Below are 24698 nucleotides of genomic sequence, written 5' to 3' on the forward strand. Positions count from 1 at the left end.
GGATATAGTTCCCAAGAGCAATGAGAAGTGATGAATTAAGATTACATTCATATAATTACATAGAACTAATGACAGAAACAGGACTTCTGGCCCAAGTGGGCTATGCAGGCATTTATGCTCTACACAAGCCTCCTCCCACTCTATTTTATGCCCTATCAGCATATCCTTCTATCCTTTTCTTACTCATGTGGTTAACTAGCTTGCCCTTAAATGCATCTACGCTAATCACCTCAACTATTTCCTGTGGTAGCGAGTTCCGTATTTTAATTCACTCTCTGGTACTGCACAAGAAGTGGAGACAAAATTAAAGCTGTTGGCATCAGCGTGACTGATACCAATATACCCCCAAAAAAACCTTGTGCCAACCTGGAATACAAGCACTCTTCTACTGCAAAAGTGCATTTGTTATGGACATTCAAGGTCCCAATTTAGCTGCCACTTCAGGACCATAAACCCTCGGCCTGTGTCATGCTGTGTGAGTCACGGTAACCAGGGACGCTCAATACCCAGTTTGGCTCCATTTTTCCTTTTATTTGACTTTTAAGTTATTAATCTGAGCACTATGGTTTTGGTCAATATTGAACACTGATAATGGAAATTGTTTGGTTTTAAAATGTCCATTTCAATACAAAAGCCACTTGTTCAAGATTTTTTTTTAAGCTTGAGCTGTGCAAACAATTATAAAGCAAGACAGGTTGAAGGATCAAGTGTACAGGCTGCTGTTGTTACGCGTCTCCCAGCAGTTAATTCACGAAGCAGTAGAGGTAGAAAGCTGGAAACCAGATCGGCCACCCTGGCCCACTCGGGTCTCTGGATAATTGGGAGGAGACCGTGAAGCAATCTTGCCATTTTAACACTTCATTGCCCATCAGCTCATTCTTGTGGCTTGCCAGTTTAATAATGTATGTCTATTATCCAACCAGTAAGGATGCCTTAGGTTGGCCCCCAGTGATGTTAACTAAAAACCGAACAAATAAATGGGCCCCCTCTTAAAGGGGCACAACTAACAACAGAACTTAAGCGAATGATACAAGGAAACTTATCAAACTCGATAGCAATGTCATTCTGGGCATCCACTCTGACCACCAGTCCCTGCGATGCCTGCTGCTCGCGGGTGGTCTTGAGCATACTGGTGGACACCAGAGGCTCCCTCTCCAGGGACACCTGGAGCAGGTCAAGATTGCAGACGACTGGGCAGACCGACCGCCCCCAATCTCTCAAGCTGCATCCAACCTGGACTTGTAATTGATGGTTCTGCTGTGACAATCAATTTCAGTTTAAAATCAAAAGTGGAGCTTCCCCCACACCCCATGCTACTGCATTACTCGCCATGCAACAGTAAAGCATGGCCTGTGTTAAATTAATAGATCCCTGCCTGGCCAGAAACAAGAGGCTCGCAATACCCAAAGCTTGGATCGGGGGAAGCAGCAAGAATTACTGCTCCCGATTGTTAGCTAGTGATCCCTTACTAGAAAGGCCTAGATGTCCATCGAGGACAGGATCGGGCTCGGATGACGTCTCCTCCTCCCCACCCAAGGTAGAGTAGAGCACCGATATCTCACTGCCGAATATGTGAAGCATGTCCACTTAAGCAAGGCCAGAACCCTGCCACACAATTGTACACCAGCATTAATCAACATCTTCACAACAGCAAAAGAGCGAGTGGTATTACTGAAATGGGAATAGCTTTGCTGGATCAAGGCAGCGAGTGCAATCCCCGGTTGCAGCAAGTGTAGCTATCTGCCCACTTAAACTACTTACACAGCGAAGGATGGGTCTGGCCACATTGCCGCGGAATACTCCATCCAATTGGACCGTGCCGTACCACCTATCCTTCGTGGAAATGTCTGTGCAGAAAAACACCTTTGACCACCAATCCATCAGGCAGTGGTCTGCACGGAATGTCCTCAAGGCCCTACGGGAAAAGGAGATGATGGATCCTGTCGGATGGTTCCTCGAGCAGACTGCCAACGTCAGTTGGCAGAATGCCTCATCACCAGAACTTTCAAACAAGCACCAAGACATAGCTTGGTTGGTGGTGAGAAGGGCCCTCCCCGTCAGATCTTTTCTGCACGCCCGGAATTGCACCACCTCTGCATGCTGCCCTCGAGATGGCTATGGTGGGGAGGAGACTGTTGCCCACCTCCTTCTGGAATGTGCCTTTGCAAAGCAAGTGTGGAAAGAGATGCAGTGGTTTTTGTTGAGGTTCATCCCGAGCAGCTCTAACACAGGAATCTGTGCTCTACGGTCTGTTCCCAGGGACGTACACAGAGATAAACATCAACTATTGCTGGAGGACCATCAACTCGGTGAAAGTCGCTCTTTGGTCTGCCTGAAACCTGCTAGTCTTCTAGTGCAAAGAGTTGACCACCACCGAGTGTTGCAGACTGGCACATTCCAAGGTCCAGGACTACGTGCCGAGGGACGCACTAAAGCTTGGGGCAGCCACCGCTGGGCTCAATGGGGAAAGGCCACTGAGTAAGGCCCTTCCACCAGAGTGAACCAAGGCGTTGGAACCTGTGTAAAACCCCTCGGGCTGAATGCACCAAATATGGTTTTGCTGTGTAATGTAAATGTATATCGCATGTAAAATGGAATGGAAGGGTTGCGAGACAACTCACGTTCTGTATTGAAGAAAACTGATTTCTTTTGCATTTTCTGGAATGTCAACTTGGAACTGCTTTGCTTCTAACAGATTTTTATGAATAAAGTATATTTTGGAAAAAAAACACTTACAGAGCACCTTTAATGCAGTAAAAGGTCCCTAGGCATTTAACAGGAACTTTATTAAACTGAGAAAAACTGACAGTGCCAAATCAGGAGATATTAGAGCAGGTGACCAATAGCTTGGTCAGAGAGATAAGTTGTAAGGAGCGACATAAAAGAGCAAAGAGGGAGAGAGGGAGTTCCAGAACTTAGGGCCTACATAGCTGAAAGCATGGTCACCAATGGTAGGATGAAGTCAGCAGCAGGTTACAGAGATGGAGGGGAGGGGGCCGAAGCCATGGAAGGATTTGAATACAAGGATGAGAAATAGAAATTCAAAGCCCATCTTTGAACACAGGCAAGAACAAAAAACAAAGCCAAACCTCTCTCCAAACCAACATTGAAAGCGGAGTCTGGACATGGTGCCAGCCTCGAGATTGTGATGAGCATTGCAACATCACAACCAAATGGAACCGGGTGGTTCCAGGTGGGCTGAATGTACTGTAACAATTCTGTGATTCAGGTATGAGGAGATTAGGCAGGAATGCGTCAGGCTATAAACAACAAAAGCCAAGTGACATTTGACTAGAAGTGGGCAGGGTGACATTTTGGGAATGGAGGCTGACTCTTTTGTTTGCGGGACATGGGTGATGGTGACTCGGCCTTTTATTGCCCATCCCTAGTTGCCCCAGGGGATGAGTCGCCGCCTTCAAATTACAGAGTTACCCTGCATTTTCTCTTTTCCAATGCTGATGAATCTGTACATTTCCAGCAACGTCTTTTTGTAGTTCAGATTTCCAGCTTTCCTTCCAACCCTCTAAACTCCAATTATCCCTTTATGGATTAAGTGTGTTTTCTGTAAGGACCAGCAACTGCTTTTGGAATCACTTCAGCAGATAAAGCAAAGCGCGGAAGGCCTACCACCCAGTCAGCTCAAGGATAAACTGCTGCTACAGGTTTCAGCTCGCACAGTAAAGGGATTATTGTGTTTACAACACATGCAAAACTATTATTTAGACAATAAGAGTGCATGTTTCAGGGCTCCTGTTCCTCCACATACCAACACAAAAAGTAGTATCTGCGGAACTCTTCGCTGAGAAGAAGAAATCGCAGTATTTTCCCCCTCCCCACCTCTTCAGAATTCTGGGACTCTTCCTTTGGATTCAGTCCCACAGGTGCTGGGTTTCTTTCTGTACCTGGTCATCGAACTACTTGACCACAAGGAAGCATCTGGCTGACTTCTCCCTCCCTCAATAAGAGGCTAAGAGCAGCAGCCCAATATCGCTGCTCCAGCAGACTGTAGGGTCAAACCCCGGTCAGTATGGACTTAGATCCCGAAACTTCACCTCAGTCAGCAGTGGGTGGGAGGGAGAGCTCTGAGGTAGCCAGGCGAGCATTTCAGCTGCTGATGCCTCAATATTTGAATTGGTGCCAAAGTCTGGTTAGCATTTGCACTCCATCTGGGCAGAGCACTCATCTTAGTTACTTTTAATATTACATCCTGCATGAAAGGCTAATCCTGAGCCAAGTGCCACTGGGTAATTCAAATTCACTCCAAAGATTATACTTAAAGCACTGCGTTTCCTCTTTCATCATCCTCCTCTGGGTTAGAAAGGCTGCTTTCCTGTACAAGCAGACAAGAGGTGATGAAATCAAGGCCCATTATAATGATGGCCACCTGGAGTAACCAGAGCCGTTGACATGCGCTGCCTGTAATGCTACCGGAAATGAGCTCATAATAACCAGCTCAGGCCATAAACGTGCAAACAACTCCAACACCCACTTCTAGTACTCGACAAAGGGCAATGCCTGAACTTTACAAAGTCCATCACATTTCAGACTCAGTAGCTCATCACTCAGCAAAATTCCAAAGGACCGTAAGCAAATTGCCCCAACCTTTAAAGCGCACTCCATGACCACTATGTGAACACTATGATTATACCAACAAACCCCTCTGTAAATAACATGTGTTGAATTGCAGAGTAAGTTGAAATGGTTGACAGGTGTCCCAATACAAGACTTCAGGAGTTTAGCGTGCTGCTTTCAATAGTTGACAATGAGAGGGCACAAATTTAAGTCACACAAAAAAAACTGATGAGCTGATTAGGAAAAATGTTCCTACACAGCGGGTGGTTAAAATGTGGAATTCTCGGCCATAAACTTTGTTGAAGCAAACTCTGTGAATCATGTTGAGAAAGATTATTGAAACAGTATGGGGTGCAAGCAGGAGTGAGATTCAGCTTAATGACTCATCTGGAAACATCAGTACACACGTGAAGGGCCAAATGGCTTCGGACTGCACTGAAACATCCGACCTACTTCACCTTCCCCTAGTAGTTCAGTTGGCAACTGCGCAGCCTGGTGTGGAACAGCTGCATATACCTGGAAAATCCCAGGTTTCAACCATGCCAGCTGGTCAAGGACCATAAAAAAGGCAAGGTTCCCACTTCAGAGTGCTACCTCACGACCCCTGTTGGAAAGTATGCATGGAAGGACGTCAGGTGAGTGCAGGACTGGACTCACCTATAGTTGTCACCAGTGGTAAAGGCAACTGGCCTTATCCAGACATTCACAAAAGTGCACTTTCTACCACGGACAATATATGGTGCAAAGGAGGTGGGTCCTTGGCTAATTTACCCTCTGCCATACCCTTTACATTAAAATAGTCACTAATTAATCCAGTAAAGAATGCAGGATAAACTTCTTTACCCACTGTGTGTTGGGAAAATGGCACTTCTGGCAAATAGCATATATGCCTTTAACGAGAAGCTCGATAAGTACATGAGGGAGAAAGGAATAGAAGGTTATGCTGATAGGGTGAGATGAATAGGGTGGGAGGAGACTGGCGTGAAATATAAACACCAGCAGGGGCTAGTTGGGCCGAATGTGCTTTTTATTTCCTGTAAAACTGATGTAATTCTAGGTAACACCTGACACACTCTGCTGTCTTACCCAATGGTTGTCATTTCGTCTATGCCCTTGGGAGGGAAACTGGATCATTGTAAGCTGCAAGTATATTAAGAGGGCACTAACTTTTGCTCCACTGAGAATTCTAATCGGTGGTAATATAAATGCCATCCACTATTTTTGAAAAAAGTAGACGTCATTTACTGCTGAAGAGGGGAAAATATTGACACAGGATGAGGGAGAACAGAAGCCTATTTATGCCCGAATGACACAAGCCAGATTTGAACAAATTAAATATATATGTGAACAAGCAGAGCTCGAATTAGCTTAAAACATTATTCTTCTGCTAGTTGCACATCAGCAGCACGGTTTTCCCAGGATCACAGTTGAGCTCCTGTGATGTGCTCAGAAGGTGGAAGCTCTGTGCCGTGAGAGCGCTCAACCTGTCTCCTGCCCTCTTTTATTTTCACTTACCCGTAATTGTCTTAATTGTAGGTGTTGCTGTACTTTTTGGCTCACTGCCTATGATTGGCAGTGACAGCTTCTTCACTCCAGTTCACCCAAGAATGAACAAATTTGTATATCACCTTTCACAACCTCAGGACATCCCAAAGCGCTTTATAGCTAATGAAGTACTTTTGAAGTGTGGTCACTGTTACAATGTAGATTTTAGATTTTGAACGAAGCAACTTAAACTTTCATTTATATGGTGCCTTTCACACCTTAGGATGATCTAAAGCACTTTACAACCAATCAAGTGCTTCTGAAGTGCAGTCACTGTTGTAATGTAGGAAACTCAGCAGCCAATTAGTGCACAGCAAGCAGCAATGTGATAATGACCAGATAATTTGTTTTAGTGATAAATATTGGAGAGACCAATGGGGAGAACATCCGCTGCTCTTCGTAAAATAATGCCATGGGATCTTTTATACCCACAAAGGGCAGACAGGGCCTCTGTTTAATGTATCGAACAGAGGAAGACACCTCCGATAGTGCAGCACTCCCTCAGTACTATACTGAAGCATCAGCCTAGATTATGTGCTCAAGCCTCCAGAGTGGGACTCAAATCCACAACCTTCTGATGCGGAGTCATGAAGCAGAAATGAGACACTCTCCGCTTACTCTGTGAGAAGAACAAAAGTTAAAATCCTGCGGGGAGTTGGCTGAGGTCAGTCAGAAGGTGTGCTGACAAGACCCAAGTGCAATCTCCCACATCGGTGATGTACGAAGAGCAGCGGATGTTCTCCCCATTGGTCTCTCCAATATCTATCACTAAAACAGGAGAATCCTAATCAATTTAAGAAAATACATGGTAGTGGGAGTGGGCAGAAGGATCAAAATAATATTACTCTAAACTAAATTCAACAAGCACTGTGGGTTGTCGAATAAACAAGACAGTCACTAACAGTAATTATACTGGAGGTGACAGGGAGGTTTCTAATGCTGGATTAAAAACTGGATTTCATTATCAAAATTGGCTGTATGGAGACTGCAGAGAATGGGAGGACAATGGCTGCACCTGTGCTATTGAACAATTGGAAAGCCTCAAGGGCAGCAGCTTTTGCATTCTCCACGTGAACATGACAGCCAGCGACAGACCGGATCCCCGTTAGGGCGCTTTTCAGCCAATTTCCAGACAGCACAAGTGGCTGGGCACACAACCTCCCTTCCTGTGGTGTCCCTGTTGAATTCACTCAGGCTGCAGCCTCTCTAGTACAAACAGACTACTCAATGCTCTCTAAACAACACAGCAAATTACTCTGCAGTGAAAAACTGGCCACGCACTAATTCCAGGGATTATTCTCACAGTTTGTTTAATGAGAATTGCTCGTTAAACATTTCAGATCTTGAAACCCACTCAATCCAAATAGGAAACAGCTGGCATTTGTTACTCAGCAATTTGATTCAACCAAACAGTTCTAATACCACTGAGATTTCTACTTTTTTTTAAAAAACGCAACCTCCATGGTGGCACTTCACAGAGCAGGGACAATTCACATTCCATACTGAGTTAGTGGAATGTGAAATGAGCCTGGTCTGGGAACTAGAACTGGTGTCAGCACCCCTGCGTTAGAAGCAAAGGATACAGCCAGTCCGGATACCTAGCCAGCAAGTCCTGCTGGAAAGCCTAATCCTGGGTAGGATTTAAACCAACTGCAAAAAAAACATTGTTCAAACTTACATAGATCCATTACTAGAAGGCTGGAGATACCCCAACACAGATCAACACTCAGAACAGAAAAAGGGGCTTGGGAAGAAATCATACTGAACCACAGGAAGTATTCGCTGCAATGCAGTCCATCAGGATGGATAATGGCAGGAAACAAGCCTATCCGAGAAAATTTCCCGCTAAATACAATACAATCCTCTAATCTATAGGTTTCAGCCCAGGGGTGACTGAGGAAACAAAAACCGGAGTATTTCAGGATTTGAATTCAACACAGAAGATAAATGTGACAGTCACAAAAAACTTTCAATATCCTCAATTTAACTTTGTCTGCAAGGAGCAAGATTAAAAATGCATTTTATACAAGATATGCTCTACAGAAATGCAAATTACTGTTTAATCTATCACTAGGTGGAAATCAGAGCCATTACAATTGGTAGAATTATAGCTTTTGTATGCAGATTAGATTAGGTAAGTGGCAGGCATAACTAACAGTGTCCAATCCTCACACTATTTTTTTCCAAAGACAGCACTGGATAACCATGCAACATTGCAGAGGGCCATTCTGGCCAGTCTCAACATTCAAAGGAAACCCTACACCATTCTCGATTGACTTCTCTATCAAATATCTGCTGAGTGTGTATATTCATCACCCGATATATTCACAGCAATTAAATCTAAACTACCTGTTGGTCTTCCGTCTTCTCTGTTCCAGTCTGTGCCCATTTTAATTACTTTTAAGAGTTCATTCTCAGGATGGGGGCATCACTGGATAGGCTGGCATTTATTGCCCATCCTTCATTGCTCTTGAGAAGGTAGTGGTGGGCTTTTTTCTTGCAGCACTTCAGTCCACGTAGTGAAGATGGGGAATTCCAGGATTTTGACCCAGCAACAATGAAGGAATAGCTTTATATATCCAAGTTAGGATAGCGTGCAACTCAGAGGTACTCTGTCATTCTTTGAATGAGTCTGTTCCATTACAGGAAAACGAGTTCTGTTGTGGGAAGCAGCAAAGATGAGCTTTCTAGATGTTGTTAGGTCACCAAAGGTAGGCAATTACAGTATACATCATAACCTTAGCTTCTCAGACACTTTACATTCAAAAGGCAGAGCCCCAAACCATGGAGGGATTGAGCTGGGGAATACAGGACCTCAATAAGTAATAGAGACCACCATACAGTGCTGGCAGGGGATCGGGTACAGAGCACAGCTGGTGAAATGGCTGAACGCAAACAGTATGAGTGCAGAGAAGTGGTAGCCATGGAACACCAAGCTGGTTGATTTTAGCCTGGTTGTTGCAGGATGTAGTAACTGGCTCCACTGCCCTGCACTGAGGCAGGGGTTTGGGCAGGAGTACTGGGAGGGTAGAGATATAGTCAGGGCTTCCATTCCTTGAGGTAATTCCTGTGGCAAAGTAAATATGTAGATGGCAGGTGAAGAGAAGATTGTTGGTTTGCAATGCCCAATACTGAAGTTCAGTCTTCAACTTCTAAATGGTTTCAATAAGACTGTTACAAGAAAAAAAAGTTAGACTTGCACTTCTGTAGCACCTTTCATGACCTCAGGATGTTCCAAAACAGCCAATTAAGTACTTTTGAAGTGTAGTCGCTGTTGTAGCAGAGAATAGGGACAGCCTATTTGTGAACAGCAAGATCCCACAAACAGCAATTATTACCAGATAAACTATCTTAGTGATATTGGTTGAGATATAAATATTGGCCAGGACACCCGGGTTAAGTTCCCTATTGCTCTTTGAAATAGTGCCATGGAATCTTTTAGGTTCACCTGAGAGGGCAGACGGGCCCTCGGTTTTACGTCTTATCCGAAAGACGACACCTCCGACAGTACAGCACTCCCTCAGTACTGGGACTGGAGCCTGGATTATGCGCTCGAGTTTCTGGAGTGGGACTTGAACCCAGAATATTCCTCTACATGGGGAATAAAACAAATCACACCAAGATATCCTGTCAATTCATGATACAAGACACATCTGTTGACTGATGTTGCAGAAACATTTATACCCATCCCGCAAGGTACAGTTAGGTGGTTAATTAAAATCACTGCAACACCTCCACGTTGATTGGTCAGTACATTTAACTAATGAGTGGCCGAGCCACATAGACCAGCAGAATTCAGGTGAGTTGCCCGTCTGTGCCTAATTAGCCAATCTCATCGATAATGGCAGTTGGGGGTGCTACAACAGGCCTCAATATGTCTAGTCTAAGAAGGGAGGAAAATAATCAGCTGATTCTCTGCTCCCAATCACTGTTGTAATTCTGGGCATAACTGCATATGCATGTACGTTGGAGAAAATATTAGAAAAGCAAAATATTGCAGATGCTGGAACTCTGAAATTACACTGAAAATATGACTAGGCTTGGCTGTGGTCCAACAGTGTGCCGATACTCATTGTCGGGGCTCACACAGGAGAGCAACTGGTAGTCATTGAACCAGAGTTTCCAAAACCCTAGGGATTCAACAACAACTTGCATTTACATAGCAGCTTTAACGTAGTGAAACATCACAAAGTGCTTCATAGAAGCATAATCAGACAAAATTTGACACCGAGCCATCAAGGGAGATATTACAGCAGATGACCAAAAGCTTGGTCAAAGAAGTTGGTTTTAGTAAGTGTCTGAATGAACGAGAGGAGAAAGAGGTAAAGAGGCAGTTAGGTTTAGGAGAGAATTCCAGAATTTTGGGCCTAGCAGCCGAAGGCACGAGCACCAATGGTGGAGCGCACGAAATCGGGGATGCATAAGAGGCCAGACTTGGAGGAGCCCAATGATCTCTAAAGGTTGTAAGACTGAAGGAGGTTAGAGAGATAATGAGGGGCCAGGCTATGGAATGACTTGAACATAACATGCGGACCTGTTAAAAAGTTGGGGTGACAATTCTGGCACAGGGATGAGAAAGCCAGTTCTAGTAATGGGAAGAGCGAGACTGAGTACACAGTCATCACTGTCCCTCAATCTGAACTAAAGAAGCACAAGTGTGAAAGCCCCATTTATTGCTCCTCACCTAACAGTCTCAGAACATTTCACTGCCACCTGGCATTCCCTCCTCTGGTCTATCTGCATTTTTGTTCAAATATTTCTGTATAAACAATGACTCTTGGTCGCATCACTTTGAGGAGCTCACAAGTTGAAGTTACAATATTGAAGCAAAACCATACACACATAATACTGCAAATATACAGCAAGTCTGCCAGCACTGGAAAGGAGAGGGGAAAAGCGATTAACTTATCGGATGGCGATGGCTTGACAGATTGAGCAAGATAATAACTGTGCCTCAACTTATTAAAAAAAACAAGAAATGCTGGAATACTCAGCATGTCTGGTAGCATTTGTGGAGAGAGAAAAAAAGTTAATGTCTCAGGTTTATGACCTTTCATCAGAGCCTTAATTAGCTGCTTCACTCCACGTAGCCTCAAACTAGATCCCACGATGAGATACCCTGCTTGCTTCTTTTTTCCGTTATTCTTTGCATTAGCCAGTGGAGGTACTTGCACCTCGGAGCCAAAAGGTTGTGAGTTCAAGTCCAACTTCAGAGACTCGAGCACATAATCTTAGCTAACACATCGGTGAAGTACTGAGGGAATACTGTACTGTCAGATGTGCTGACTTTTGGATGAGACGTTAAACCAATCCCCTCTCACATGAACGTTAACAATCCCACGGCACTATTTTTGAAGTTGAACAGGGGTGTTGGCCCTGGTGGCGGGGCCAATATTTATCCTTCAACCAGCATCCATCAGAAACAGATTCTGTGGTCATTTTCACATTACTGTTTATGGGAGCTGTGTGCAAATTGGCTGCCACATCTGCAACATTACAACTGTGATTACATTTCAAAAGCACTTCATTGGCTGTAAAACATTTTGGAACAACCTAACATCGTGAAAGGCACAATTACCTATGCAGTTCTTTCTTTCTGACCCTCTGTTCAGAGGATGGCTACCATCACTGGGCTAATAAAAAAAAATTATGTTAAATACAATTCTTCTAAACGCTTAGAAAGCTCATGTGGAGGATGCCCACCACATGCAAAGGTGCTTTGGAACCTTACACTAGCATGGAGACCTCCAGAGATCCAGCAAGGAAAATGGAAACAAAAATAAAAGCTTTGTCAAGGGATGATGCAAATCCAACTCGTTTCTCACATTCTGCTGGGGTCACTGCGGTTTCCCGAACCGGGCACTGCTGTTGTATAACTGTGCTAATACAGGGAGTGCTACAGCTGTGCCGATCCACAGCAAGCCCTCCCCAATACCAGCACTGCATCAAACCACCATAGCATAAGAACAATCACACTAACAGTCCAAATAGGGGTGAATTATACTAAACAATGTATTTAAGGACACCATTTAATGAGGGGTGGCAGCAAGAGAGGAAGAAAGGGAGACACAAAATATAGCTTCTTTTAAACAGAGCAGAAAGTAGCATAGACACAAGACTGCTGTATACTTCAGGAAGGAAGGCTGACTGCAGAAATGGTCGCCCAGTGTTAAATCTATGTTTTCTTTCCACTTGGAGATTTTTGTTTCGATTTGAAATTTCTAGAGGCTGGGTCATCATGGCAGAAGTACTGAGGACGAGAAAGGAAGGGGTTTGAAATATGATTACTCCTGCTTCCGTTGAGAAGGTTGTTAATGGCAAAGGCCAATCATGCAGGGCACCTGGGGATGACTGCCAGTGACGTTTGACCTTACTTCCATTAACTGATATCAACCAAATGCAGCGTAGCATCTCATGCTCGATTACAATCTCCCTGCATCACACAGTAACACTTACCCCAGGGCCCAGAGAACAGATAGGGTTCTTGCTTAGCAACTCTGTTAAAGACTGTCATTTGAAAGGCTAACCTCTTTTTGAGCTACTGTGCATTTACAGTGCTTGCTGACTTGCATGTTTTTCCATTCTTGGGGCATAAGCATCGTGGGCAAGGCCAGCATTTATTGCTCATGTCCTAGTTGCTCTGAAATGGTGGTGGTGGTGGACCGCCTTCTTGAACCACTGCAGTCTGTAAGGTGACGGTGCTGGAAGTGGTCTGATGTGACTGAGTGGCTCACTTGGCCTCTACAGGCAGTCAAGAGTCAACTACATGGCTGTGGGACTGGAGTCACAAACGGGACAGATTGGGTAAGGACAGCAAGTTTACTTCCCTAAAGATCACTGAACTTCCTGATATCAGGCTCTTTTAAAAAATTGAATTCTCAAACTGCTCAGTATGTATTTCTCCTCCTCGGAACTGCCTCCCCAAAATTGTGAAACTCGAGGAGCATTTTTCTTATCTACGCAAGTGTGAACTGCTGCTTCTGATCACTGGAGTTCAACTAAATTAGCTCAAAACTCAGTCACTTTCCCACAATCAGTCACATCATGCAATTCCCAAAGTTGCTTAGGGCAGAAACACATCAAATTTGTTCGACAGACCCACAGGACTAGCTTTTTTGTTTTCCTTTCCAGCCTTATCACCTAACCACATCAGGATAGTTACAGCAGTTTTAAATCATACTAGGTGTGGTTGACTGCCTTTAAAGGGGAGGGAAAGACAGTGACGTAGTGGTAATGTCACTGGACTAGTAATCCAGAGACCCAGACTAACTCTGGGGAAAGAGGTTCAAATCCCACCATGGCAGCTGATGGAATTTAAATTCAATTAATTAATAAATTCATCTAATTAATAAAAATTTGTCAATAACGGCGAACATGGAACTACCATCGATAGTCATAAAAGTCATCTGGTTCAATGGTAGTTCAGGGAAGGAAATCTGCAGTCCTTAACTGGTCTGACCTACATATGACTCCAGACCCACAGCAATGCGGTTGACTCTCAACTGCCTTCTGAAATGGCCTAGCAAGCCATTCAGTCGTACAAAACCACTACACAAAAGTTGACCTAGGCACCAGAAATGACAACAGCAAACCCAGCCCTGTCACCCCTGCAAAGTCTTCCTTACGAACAGCTGGGAGCTTCTGCCAAAATTCAGAGAGCCGTCCCACAGATTGGTGGAATAGCAGATAGTGAAGGGGACTGTCAGAGAATACAGCAGAATATAGATAGACTGGAGAGTTGGGCAGAGAAATGGCAGATGGAGTTCAATCAGGGCAAATGCGAGGTGATGCATTTTGGAAGATCCAATTCAAGAGTGAACTATACAGTAAGTGGAAAAGTCCTGGGGAAAATTGATGTACAGAGAGATTTGGGTGTTCAGGTCGATTGTTCCCTGAAGGTGGCAACGCAGGTCAATAGAGAGGTCAAGAAGGCATACGGCATGCTTTCCTTCATCGGACGGGGTATTGAGTACAAGAGTTGGCAGGTCATGTTACAGTTGTATAGGACTTTGGTTCGGCCACATTTGGAATACTGCGTGCAGTTCTGGTCGCCACATTACCAAAAGGATGTGGATGCTTTGGAGAGGGTGCAGAGGAGGTTCACCAGGATGTTGCCTGGTATGGAGGGCGCTAGCCATGAAGAGAGGTTGAGTAGATTAGGATTATTTTCATTAGAACGACGGAGGTTGAGGGGGGGACCTGATAGAGGTGTACAAAATCATGAGGTGTATAGACAGGGTGGATAGCAAGAAGCTTTTTCCCCCAGAGTGGGGGATTCAATTACAAGGGGACACGAGTTCAAAGTGAAAGGGGAAAAGTTTAGGGGGGATATGCGTGGAAAGTTCTTTATGCAGAGGGTGGTGGGTGCCTGGAACGCATTGCCAGCGGAGGTGGTAGACGCGGGCACGATAGCGTCTTTTAAGATGTATCTAGACAGATACATGAATGGGCAGGAAGTAAAGAGATACAGACCCTTAGAAAATAGGCGACTGGTTTAGATAGAGGATTTGGATCGGCGTAGGCTTGGAGGGCCGAAGGGCCTGTTCCTGTGCTGTAATTTTCTTTGTTCTTTGTTCTAATCAAGCAGCAACCTGACATTGTCATACTCACAGAATCATACCTTACATCCAATATCCCAGATACCACCATCACCATTCCTGATTATGTCCTGTTCCACCAGCAGGACAGACTCACCAGAGGTGGTGGCACAGTGGGATACAGTTTGGAGGGAGTTGCCCTGGGAACCCTTAACCTTCACTCCGGATCCCATGAAGTCTCCTGGCATCAGGTCAAATGTGGCCAAGGAAACCTCCTGCTGATTACCACCCACTGCACTCCCTCAGCTGATGAATCAGTACTCCTTCATGTTAAACAGTAGCACTGAGGGTAGCAAGGGCACAGAATGTACTCTGGGTGGAGGACTTCAATGTCCAGCACCAAGAGTAGCTCGGTAGCACCACTACTGACCAAGCTAGCTGAGTCCTGAAGGACATATCTGCAGACTGGGCATGCAGCAGACAATAAAGGAGCCAAGAGGGAAAAACATACTATACCTTGTCCTCACCAGTTTACCTGTTGCAGATGCATCTGTCCATGATAGTACTGGCAGGAGTGATCGTCGCACAATCCTTGTGAAAACGAAGTCCCATCTTCACACTGAGGATACCCTCCATTGTGTTGTGTGGCACCACCATTGTGCTAAATGGGACAGATTCAGAACAGATCTGGCAGCTCAAAACTGGGCATCCATGAGGCGCTGTGGACCATCTGCAGCAGCAGAATTGTATTCAACCATAATCTGTAACCTCATGACCCGGCATATCCCTCACTCTACCATTACCATCAAGCCAAGGGATCAACCCTGGTTTAATAAAGAGTGGCAGGAGCAGCACCAGGCATACCTAAAAATGAGGTATCAACCTAGTGAAGCTACAGCACAGGACTACTTGCATGCCAAACAGCATAAGCAGCATGCGATAGACAGAGCTAAGCAATCCCACAATCAATAGATCAAATCTAAGCTCTGCAGTCCTGCCACATCCAGTCGTGAATGGTGGTGGACAATTAAACAACTAACTGGAGGAGGAGGCTCCACAAAAATCCCCATCCTCAATGACAGAGGAGCCCAAACATCAGTGCAAAAGACAAGGTTGAAGCATTTGCAACCCTCTTCAGCCAGAAGTGCCGAATGGATGATCCATCACAGTCTCCTCCTGTGGTTCCCAATATCACAGATGCTAGTCTTCGGCCAATTTGATTCACTTCACATGACATCAAGAAACAGCTGAAGGCACTCGATACTGCAAAGGCTACGGGCCCTGACAACATTCCACTAATAGTACTGAAGACCTGTGGTCCAGAGCTAGCCACACCCATAGCCAAGCTGCTCTAGTACAGCAAAACACTGGCATCTACCAGACAATGAAGAACACAGCCCAGGTATGTCCTGTCCACAAAGAGCACAATAAATCCAACCCGGCCAATTACCTCCCCAACAGTCTACTCTCGATCATCAGAAAAGTGATGCAAAGTGTCATCGATAGTGCTATCAAGCAGCAGTTAAAAAGTGCTCAGTTTGGGTTCTGCCAGGTCCACTCGGCTCCTGACCTCATTACAACCTTGGTCCAAAAATGGACAAGAGAGCTGAAGTCAAGAGGTGAAGGTGAAAGTGACTGCCCTTGACATCAAGGCAGCCTTTGACCGAGTATGGCATCAAGGAGCCAAGCAAAACTGGAGTCAATGGCAATCGGGGAAAACTGTCCGCTGGAAAGGTGGAGTCATACTTAGCACAAAAGAAAGTGGTTGTGGTTATGGAGGCCAATCATCTCAGCCCCAGGACATCGCTGTAGGAGTTCCTCAGGGTAGTATCCTAGGCCCAACTATCTTCAGCCACTTCATCAATGACCTGCCCTCCATCATAAAGGTCAGAAGTGGTGATGTTCGCTGATGATTGTACAATTTTCAGTAACATTCGCAAATCCTCAGATACCGAAGCAGTCTGTGTCCATATGCAGCATGACCTGGAAACATACAGGCTTGGGCTGATAAGTGGCAAGTAACATTCATGCCACACAAATCCCAGGCAATGACCATCTCCAATGAGAGAACACCTAACCATCTCCCCTTGACATTCAACAGCATTACCATCGCTGACCCCACTATCAACATCCTGGGGGTTACCATTGACCAGAAAATGAACTGGAGTAGCCATATAAATACTGTGGCTACAAGAGCAGGTCAGAGGCTGGTAAATCTGCAGACAGTAACCCACCTCCTGACTCCCCAAAGCCTGTCCACCATCTACAAGGCACAAGTCAGGAGTGTGATGGAATACTCTCCACTTGCCTGGATGAGTGCAGCTCCAACAATACTCAAGAAGCTCGACACCATCCAGGACAAAGCAACCCGCTTGACTGACACTCCATACACCTCCTTCGACATTTACTCCCTCCACCACTGACAGACAGTGGCAGCAGTGTGTACCATCTACAAGATGCACTAGAGCAACTCACCACACCTCCTTCAACAGCACCTTCCAAACCCTCAACCTTTTCTACCTAGAAAGACAAGGGCAGCAAACGCATCGGAACGTCACCACCTGCAAGCTCCCCTCCAAGCCACACGCCATCCTGACTTGGAACTATATCGCTGTTCCTTCACTGTCGCTGAATCAAAATCCTGGAACTCCCTCCCTAACAGCACTGTGGGGATACCTAACCAGATGGACTGCAGTGGTTCAAGAAGGCAGCTCACCACCACCTTCTCAAGGGTAATGAGAGATGGGCAACAACTGTTGGCCTTGGCAGCAACACCCACATCCCATGAAAAAAAAAATTTAAAAAAACATTGAAAAATGGCTGTCTGCAAGCATTGTGCAGCTCAAGGCACAGGTAAACATAAACTCCACTTGACTAAAGGTGGAGTGATCCCATTTGTTTAGTGGTTTTCCTGACCTGCAACAATAACGCCTTTCAGGTTGCCAACTCTGTCTGGATATATTCCTGGAGGTTTCATCACATGACCTCCTGCGGCAACCTACCCACACAAAATCATTGGTCGCCTGGCAAGTCCATCTCACGGTGACCTACCTTCCCACACCAATCAGAAGGTGATCAGACTCTGTTACCTGATTGGATAATGCTTGACTGTCTGTCAAACAGCCTATTTTCCCCCGTGCCCAATATTCTTATAGCTAACGTATTGAAAGAGGTTTTTTTTTAAAAAAACAATTTTTTTTGATGCTCCTTTGATTTTCTCCTGGGTTGCTTGCAGCAATGTCCTGGAGATTAATCTTCAATTCTTGGAAACTTCAGTGCAATCCTGGAGGGTTGGTAATCCTAGATGTCTCCCTCCCTTTTTCTCATTAGCCTGCTACACATGATGAGCCAGTTCAGCACATTTGTACCCTTGTGTTGTGAGCTAACACTGCACCAGCATGTAAATACATAGCTCAGCATTTGTCCCCAGGTGCTTGACTTTATCCATTTTATAGTTTTCGTCCAGTTGCCTACAAACCCTTTGAGGCTAATTCGGAAAGCAGACGGTAGGCTTCCTGTGCACACCCTGGATCACATGCTGCAGTTTTCCAAACTGGCCTACAGAAGAGCAGAGGTAAATATTGATATAGACACAGGTGACGTGCCCACAGAAAATGGTTCTGCACTATCTCCTGAAACCAAAATACCTGTACTGAAGTTGAATTTCAATCTGGGCTTTCTGCTTCTACATGTTGCAAGCAATTAGACAGTACCTTTTGAATGTTGTAGCCAATATAATGTTGATGACTTGTAGCAGCGCATTCCACATTCTGATAACATTCTGCAGGAGAAAGTTTCTTCCAATCTTCCCCCTTGTGTATCTCAACTTTATCTTGAGATCATGGCTTCTTGTTGCCAATTTACCTTCCAGTGGAAATAATCTATTTTAATCTGATCTATTTCTTTTATCATTCGGAGCACCTCACTCAAATCACTGCCCATGTTTACAACAATACAACTCTAGTTCCTCTTGCCTTTCTGTGAACGAGGACCATTTTGGACTTGCACATGCAGCTGTTGATTAATGATCCTAAAAATGACTCTGGAGGCAGGATAAGAGTTTAATTTTCCTGTGCAAACCAGGCTAATTAGCTACTGTAAGGCAAGTAATAACTGGAGACTTCAAATCTGAAATGTCCAGCCAATGGGCTGCTGCTGTTTTCAGCTGGTGTCAAAGCATGTGTGTGCATGAGTACAAAAGATATATATATATATATATATATATATATATATAGACAGTTGCATTGCAATATAAGCTGTAGGTTCAAATCCTTCTCCAGAGTCTCCATAGACTCCATAATCTAGGCTGACAGTTCTGCATAGTATTGAGGGAGTGGGATGCGAGTTGCAGTAATTCGTTAAAACGATGGCCTCAATGCCCTTTCAGGTGGGCATAAAGGTTCCCGTGGCACTATTTTGAAGAGCAACAGGGGAGTTCTCCTGGGGTCCTGGTCAACATTTATTCATTCTGCAACACCTATAACAGATGATCTGGTCATTATTTAATTGCCGTTTGCAGGAGCTTACTGACAACAGCATTTCCTTATAACAGTGACTACACTTCAGAAGTACTTCATTGCTTGTCCTAAGGTTGTGAAAGGTGCTATATAAATGCAAGTTATTTATATATAGAAATCTTCCTCTTTGGCCTCCTTGTCTCGAGACACAATGAGTAAGCACCTAAAAGTGGTCAGTGGTTTGTGGAGCAGCGCCTGGAATAGCTATAAAGGCCAATTCTAGAGTGACAGACTCTTCCACAGGTGCTGCAGATAAAATTGGTTGCCGGGGCTGTTACACAGTTGGCTCTCGCCTTGCGCTTCTGTCTTTTTTCCTGCCAACTGCTAAGTCTCTTCGACTCGCCAATCTTTAGCCCCGCCTTTATGGCTGCCCATCAGCTCTGACGATCGCTGGCAAATGACTTCCACGACTTGTGGTCAATGTCACAGAACATCATGTCGCATTTGCAGACGTCTTTAAAGCGGAGACATGGACGGCTGGTGGGTCTGATGTCAGTGACGAGCTCGCTGTACAATGCGTCCTTGGGGGATCCTGCTATCTTCCATGCGGCTCACATGGCCAAGCCATCTCAAGCGCTGCTGACTCAGTAGAGTGTATATGCTGGGGATGTTGGCTGCCTCGAGGACTTCTGCTTGGAGATACGGTCCTGCCACCTGATGCCAAGGATTCTCCGGAGGCAGCGAAGATGGAATGAGTTGAGACACCGCTCTTGGCTGACATACGAATATAGACATATAGAAATAATATACACATAATAACCACATGCATCTATATATTATATGTATGACCTCTCAGGTGGACATAAATGATTCCTTGGCACTATTTTATGCACACAAAAACACAAAGATAGTGACCACATTTTAGTTGTTATGTTGAAGAGTTGTTGTCACTATATGGAAGAGGGGGATTGGAGTTGTTCTCAACGAAAACTCAAGAGCCGCAGTGCAGCTTCTGCTGAGAACCCTTTCTTAGCAGGCAACTTAGAATCGTACTGGTAGAGGCCCGAGCGTAGGTTCTCCAACCACCCAATTGGCTCCGACAAGTACAGTCAAGGGAGAAAGAAAAACAAACTTTTGGCTGCAAAACTAGACTGCTGAACTCAACTGCAAGAGTGGACTGAGTCCAAGGCAACAATTGGACTTGTCCCAGAGACTGACTCTGCCTGTCTCGGCAGGGTTGCCAGGAGGAAGAAAAAAAAACAGCCAAGGATCTGTGTTTGCACAGCTTTTAAAAATAAAGGCTTTACAACCCATTTCCTCAATTCATCTGATGTAATTCAATGAGAAACAATATTGTCATCAGAGCCAATCTTTCTCTATTGTCTTGATATTACTGTGGTCAGTGAATGTGCTCAGACTTTTCTTCTGTGGTTTCTCCTGATATGTCATGCTACATGTTGTTCAATTACTTCCCTAAATCAAATGTTCATCCAAAGCATTTTTTCTCACCCTCAAAACTTCTTATACACTCAGTTTCCACCACTGCCTAAACTTCTAGAACTTTAGCTTATCTCACTGCTCACTAATTTGCCTTATCTTTACCCTTTCCAATTCTGGCAGTATCCTGTAATACAGCACTTGGCCATTCACCTTAGCTTAATTTTTTTAAAAAACTTCACACCATGCAGAACTTAATGCATTTTCCCAGACCACCAGAAACATCGGCACAGTGGCGCAGTGGTTAGCACCGCAGCCTCACAGCTCCAGGGACCCGGGTTCGGTTCCTGGTACTGCCTGTGTGGAGTTTGCAAGTTCTCCCTGTGTCTGCGTAGGTTTTCTCCAGGTGCTCCGGTTTCCTCCCACAAGCCAAAAGACTTGCAGGTTGATAGGTAAATTGGCCATTATAAATTGTCACTAGTATAGGTAGGTGGTAGGGAAATATAGGAACAGGTGGGGATGTTTGGTAGGAATATGGGATTAGTGTAGGATTAGTATAAATGGGTGGTTGATGTTCGGCACAGACTCGGTGGGCCGAAGGGCCTGTTTCAGTGCTGTATCTCTAATCTAATCTAATCATTGGTTGTCAAAAAGGTTCATAGTTTCTATATGGCCACCACTTATCAATGTCATAAGCATTTGGACAAAACTCAAATCTGTAATTAATAATGTATGATTGTTTTGACTATAGAGGAACTAACCTTCCTTTGAAACATCCAGGAGTTAATGTATAGCACCCAAGAACACAAGAAATGAGAGCAGGAGTGGGCCAAATGCCCCCTCACATCTGCTCTGCCATTCAATACGATCATGGTTAATTTATCTCAACTCCATTTTTGCCATTTGCAATGTTCCTGGATTCCCTTCGTGCCTGAAAAATCTATCCCTCTCAGTTTTGAACATGCTCAAAGTCTGAGCATCCATAGTGCTCTGAGGTAGAGAATTCGAAACATTCACAACCCTCTGAGTAAAGAAATTTCTACTCATCTCAGTCCTAAATGGCCAACCCCCTTATCCACGATGATGATCCCTAGTTCTAGACTCTCCAGCAAGGGGAAACAGCCTCTCAGTAACTATCCGGCCAAGCCCTGTAAGAATTGTTTCAATCAGATCATCTCTCATTCTTCTAAGATATGGGGCCATTTTATCCACTCTCTCCTCATAGGTCATCCCTCTCATCCCAGGAGTCAACATAGTGAGTTTTAATTCATTCTCAGGTTGGGTCATTGGTAAGGCCAGCATTTGTTGCCCACCCCTAATTGCCCTTGAGAAAGTGGTGGTGAGCTGCTGCAGTCTATGTGGTGTAGGTACACACACACTGCTGTTAGGGAGGGAGTTCCAGGATTTTGACCCAGCGACAGCAAAGAAACGGCAATGTAGTTTCAAGACAGAATAAGGTGTGACTTGGAGGGGAACTTGCAGGTGGTGGTTTTCCCATGCTTCTGCTACCCTTGTCCTTCTATATGGAAGAGGTTGCGGGTTTGGAAGGTGCTGTCAAAGGAGGTTTGGAGAGTTGCTGCAGTGCATCTTGTAGACGGTACACACAGCTGCCACTGTGATAGCACTGCAACTTCAAGCAAAATTATGGGATAACTGGTATTACAACTGGATTAAGGGCCTTTTCCTTTTCACTTTTCCAACAGTCCTCATATTCCAAGGAAGCTCTTCCTTTGCTTCCTTGAAAGTGCTAACTCATCGTTGGGTTGTGGTTCCATTAAACATGCACTTTTCCAACAGGATAGTGAGCTGGCTATAGTGACTCCCACTGTTTGTTTTGATCAGATTAGGACCATATACTCATGGCATTTACCATTTGACGCATTGCAGGAACCCAGAATTTTCTCCAAAACATTAAGTTCAATATCGAGGTTTTAATTAATGTAATAGCATTCGTCCTTTGCTCTGCAATTTGTTATAAGTAGCCTTTCATTTCTTGCTCTTTTCTTTCCCCTACTCCTGGAAAACATCAACACTTAATATAGTTCAGTCCCACATTGGCTATCACTCACCTTGCCAATTCATATTGATCCTGGACAGTGAATATTGGCAACTATATAACCATGAGGGGCACCAAAGTTTAGCTTTGAAACCGCCTATATATACACACACACAGCCTATTTGCACACAGCAAGGTCCCACAAACAGCAATGTGATGATGACCAAGTAATCAGTCTACGGGATATTTTAAAAGCAAACTTAGAAAAAAAAAGTCTTCACACAATGGGCTGACAATGCAGAACCCAGTGCTCCTGACTGCTACAGACAGCAGTCAATCCAGGTGTTTAAAAGGGAGATGGAGAAGAGAGGGGGGATTGGGATTAAACGGATAGAGATAGATGGGCCAATTTTTGCCAATATTATCAATGCACCAAAAACCAGATTCCATTTGTGATCCACGCATGAAATATTCTGAAGCTATTGTTATTTTTTTTTTAAATCCCTCTTATGCTCTCCCCTCCTTACCTGAAGGTAGTCATGCCTTGCTTCCCCAGAGGCCTAGGCAGCAACCATGTACATTAGAGTCAAACCCAATCGCAACTTCACCCAATGCACGCAAACATAAACAGATTTTACTAGTGAGGGAGGGGTGCATCACAGAGCAGTTGATCACAAACAAAAACCTTTGTAAATTTTTCACCTCCCAAACTCAGAGATAATGAGGGTAATTAGAAAACCACTGGCATATAATTGCCTGGTCCTGATCAGCCCAAGCTCAGGCTATCAGCATTTTTAAAAAATATATGATTCAGTGACTGGAATCATGTCAATTCATTTCCAAATTGGACCTGGGGGGAAAAAAAACACCAATTCCCTTAAGGAAAAGCACAAGACTAGTTTTAATCTCCAGTCTGTGTTCAGTGAGGTAATCTCACCCCGGACAACAGTACGCTGATCTACTAATTTGCCTCAGCACACTGGATTTGGTGGGAATGGTTACCGGGGTGGGGGGCAGAAAAGAAGGGAGGGAGGAAAAAAAGTCAGTCAGAATCAACGTTCCCTTTAAATGTTTTTATTGCTGCAGGCTGTTCATTTCAACGTGCTGTACCTTTACATGTTTTTTGCACGGCCACACACACGCGTTACTTTAAATAAGACGACTTGTGAGCGCTTGCATGGTACCTTCCGGGCTGCTGTGCATCCGTGCACGTCTTAGAAGGAATGTCGGCTAGAATTCCCAATCCTTATAACGCTCTGGCGATCCCCGTTTAAAAATTACATGCTTGTGTTTGTTAGGCGAGGCCAGGATTGCCTTGGCTACATGTAGCCACCTTTGCAATGTAGGAAAGATGGCAGCCAAACTGCACAGCAAGGTCCCACAGACAGCAATGTAATAATGACAAAATCATGTGTGATAGCGATATTGTTTGAGGGATAAACACTTTCCATGACGCCAGACAGCAATCCCCTGCTCTTCTTCAAAATAGTGCCGGGATCGTTTATGCCCATCGATACCTTGCACTTCCAACTGTGTAGCACTCCCTCAGTACAGCACTAGAATGTCAGTCTAGATCCTGTGCTCAAGTCTCTGTAGTGGGACTTGAACCCATGACCTTCTGACTCAGAGACACAAGTGCTACCCACTGAGCCATGGCTGCCACAGTAAACAGTTAGGATGAGGTACCAGAGACAGCTGGAGTTTGTGGAATTCTATACATGACAAGAAATAACACTTTCAGTAATGAATGGCACAGGCAAAAGGGGGAAGAAAGTAATAAAAATTACCTCCATTTTAAAAATAGGGCTTTCCTCTTTGTAAAACATGTCTTTGATCAGCATTTTGTGATTTTGTTTAGATTGAATGAATGACTCAACAGTCTGGGATGGAACAAAGAATGTGCAAGTTGGGCTATTTTTTATCTGCAGTTCATAGAAAAGCTGATTCCAGCAGAACCTCGATCCAAGCACAATATTTCCCAGCAATGCAGTTGCTCATGTACCACCGGTGTCTGCACATCTGGGGATCTTTGAGTGCCTTCCGTTTGTGGAGTCGCCAGATATTTTGCACAAGGGACCAGACCAACAGGGCTCACTTATTAAACAAAGGGTAGGGGTATGAGGCCCTGAAAGAGAGGTATATAATCATTTGGCC

At 44.6% G+C, this 24698-nt stretch overlaps 1 protein-coding gene across 3 annotated transcripts in view; it reads right to left on the reverse strand.

Annotated features, from left to right (window-relative positions):
* nhsl1b (NHS-like 1b) overlaps positions 1-24698 on the reverse strand; it is a 242136-nt gene that overhangs the window by 206918 nt on the left and 10520 nt on the right. Inside the window, exon 1 of one of the 3 annotated variants that reach the window (XM_068045514.1) lies at positions 8467-8534. The exons of the other annotated variants lie outside the window; for them this stretch is intronic. Within the exon in view, the coding sequence (XP_067901615.1) occupies positions 8467-8506 (40 nt within the window). The 5' untranslated portion in view covers positions 8507-8534. Of the gene's footprint in view, positions 1-8466; positions 8535-24698 lie in introns of those variants that run through there. 3 annotated transcript variants of the gene reach the window in all.

This window comes from Heterodontus francisci, chromosome 13, assembly GCF_036365525.1.
Source record: "Heterodontus francisci isolate sHetFra1 chromosome 13, sHetFra1.hap1, whole genome shotgun sequence".
NCBI classification, from domain to species: domain Eukaryota; kingdom Metazoa; phylum Chordata; class Chondrichthyes; order Heterodontiformes; family Heterodontidae; genus Heterodontus; species Heterodontus francisci.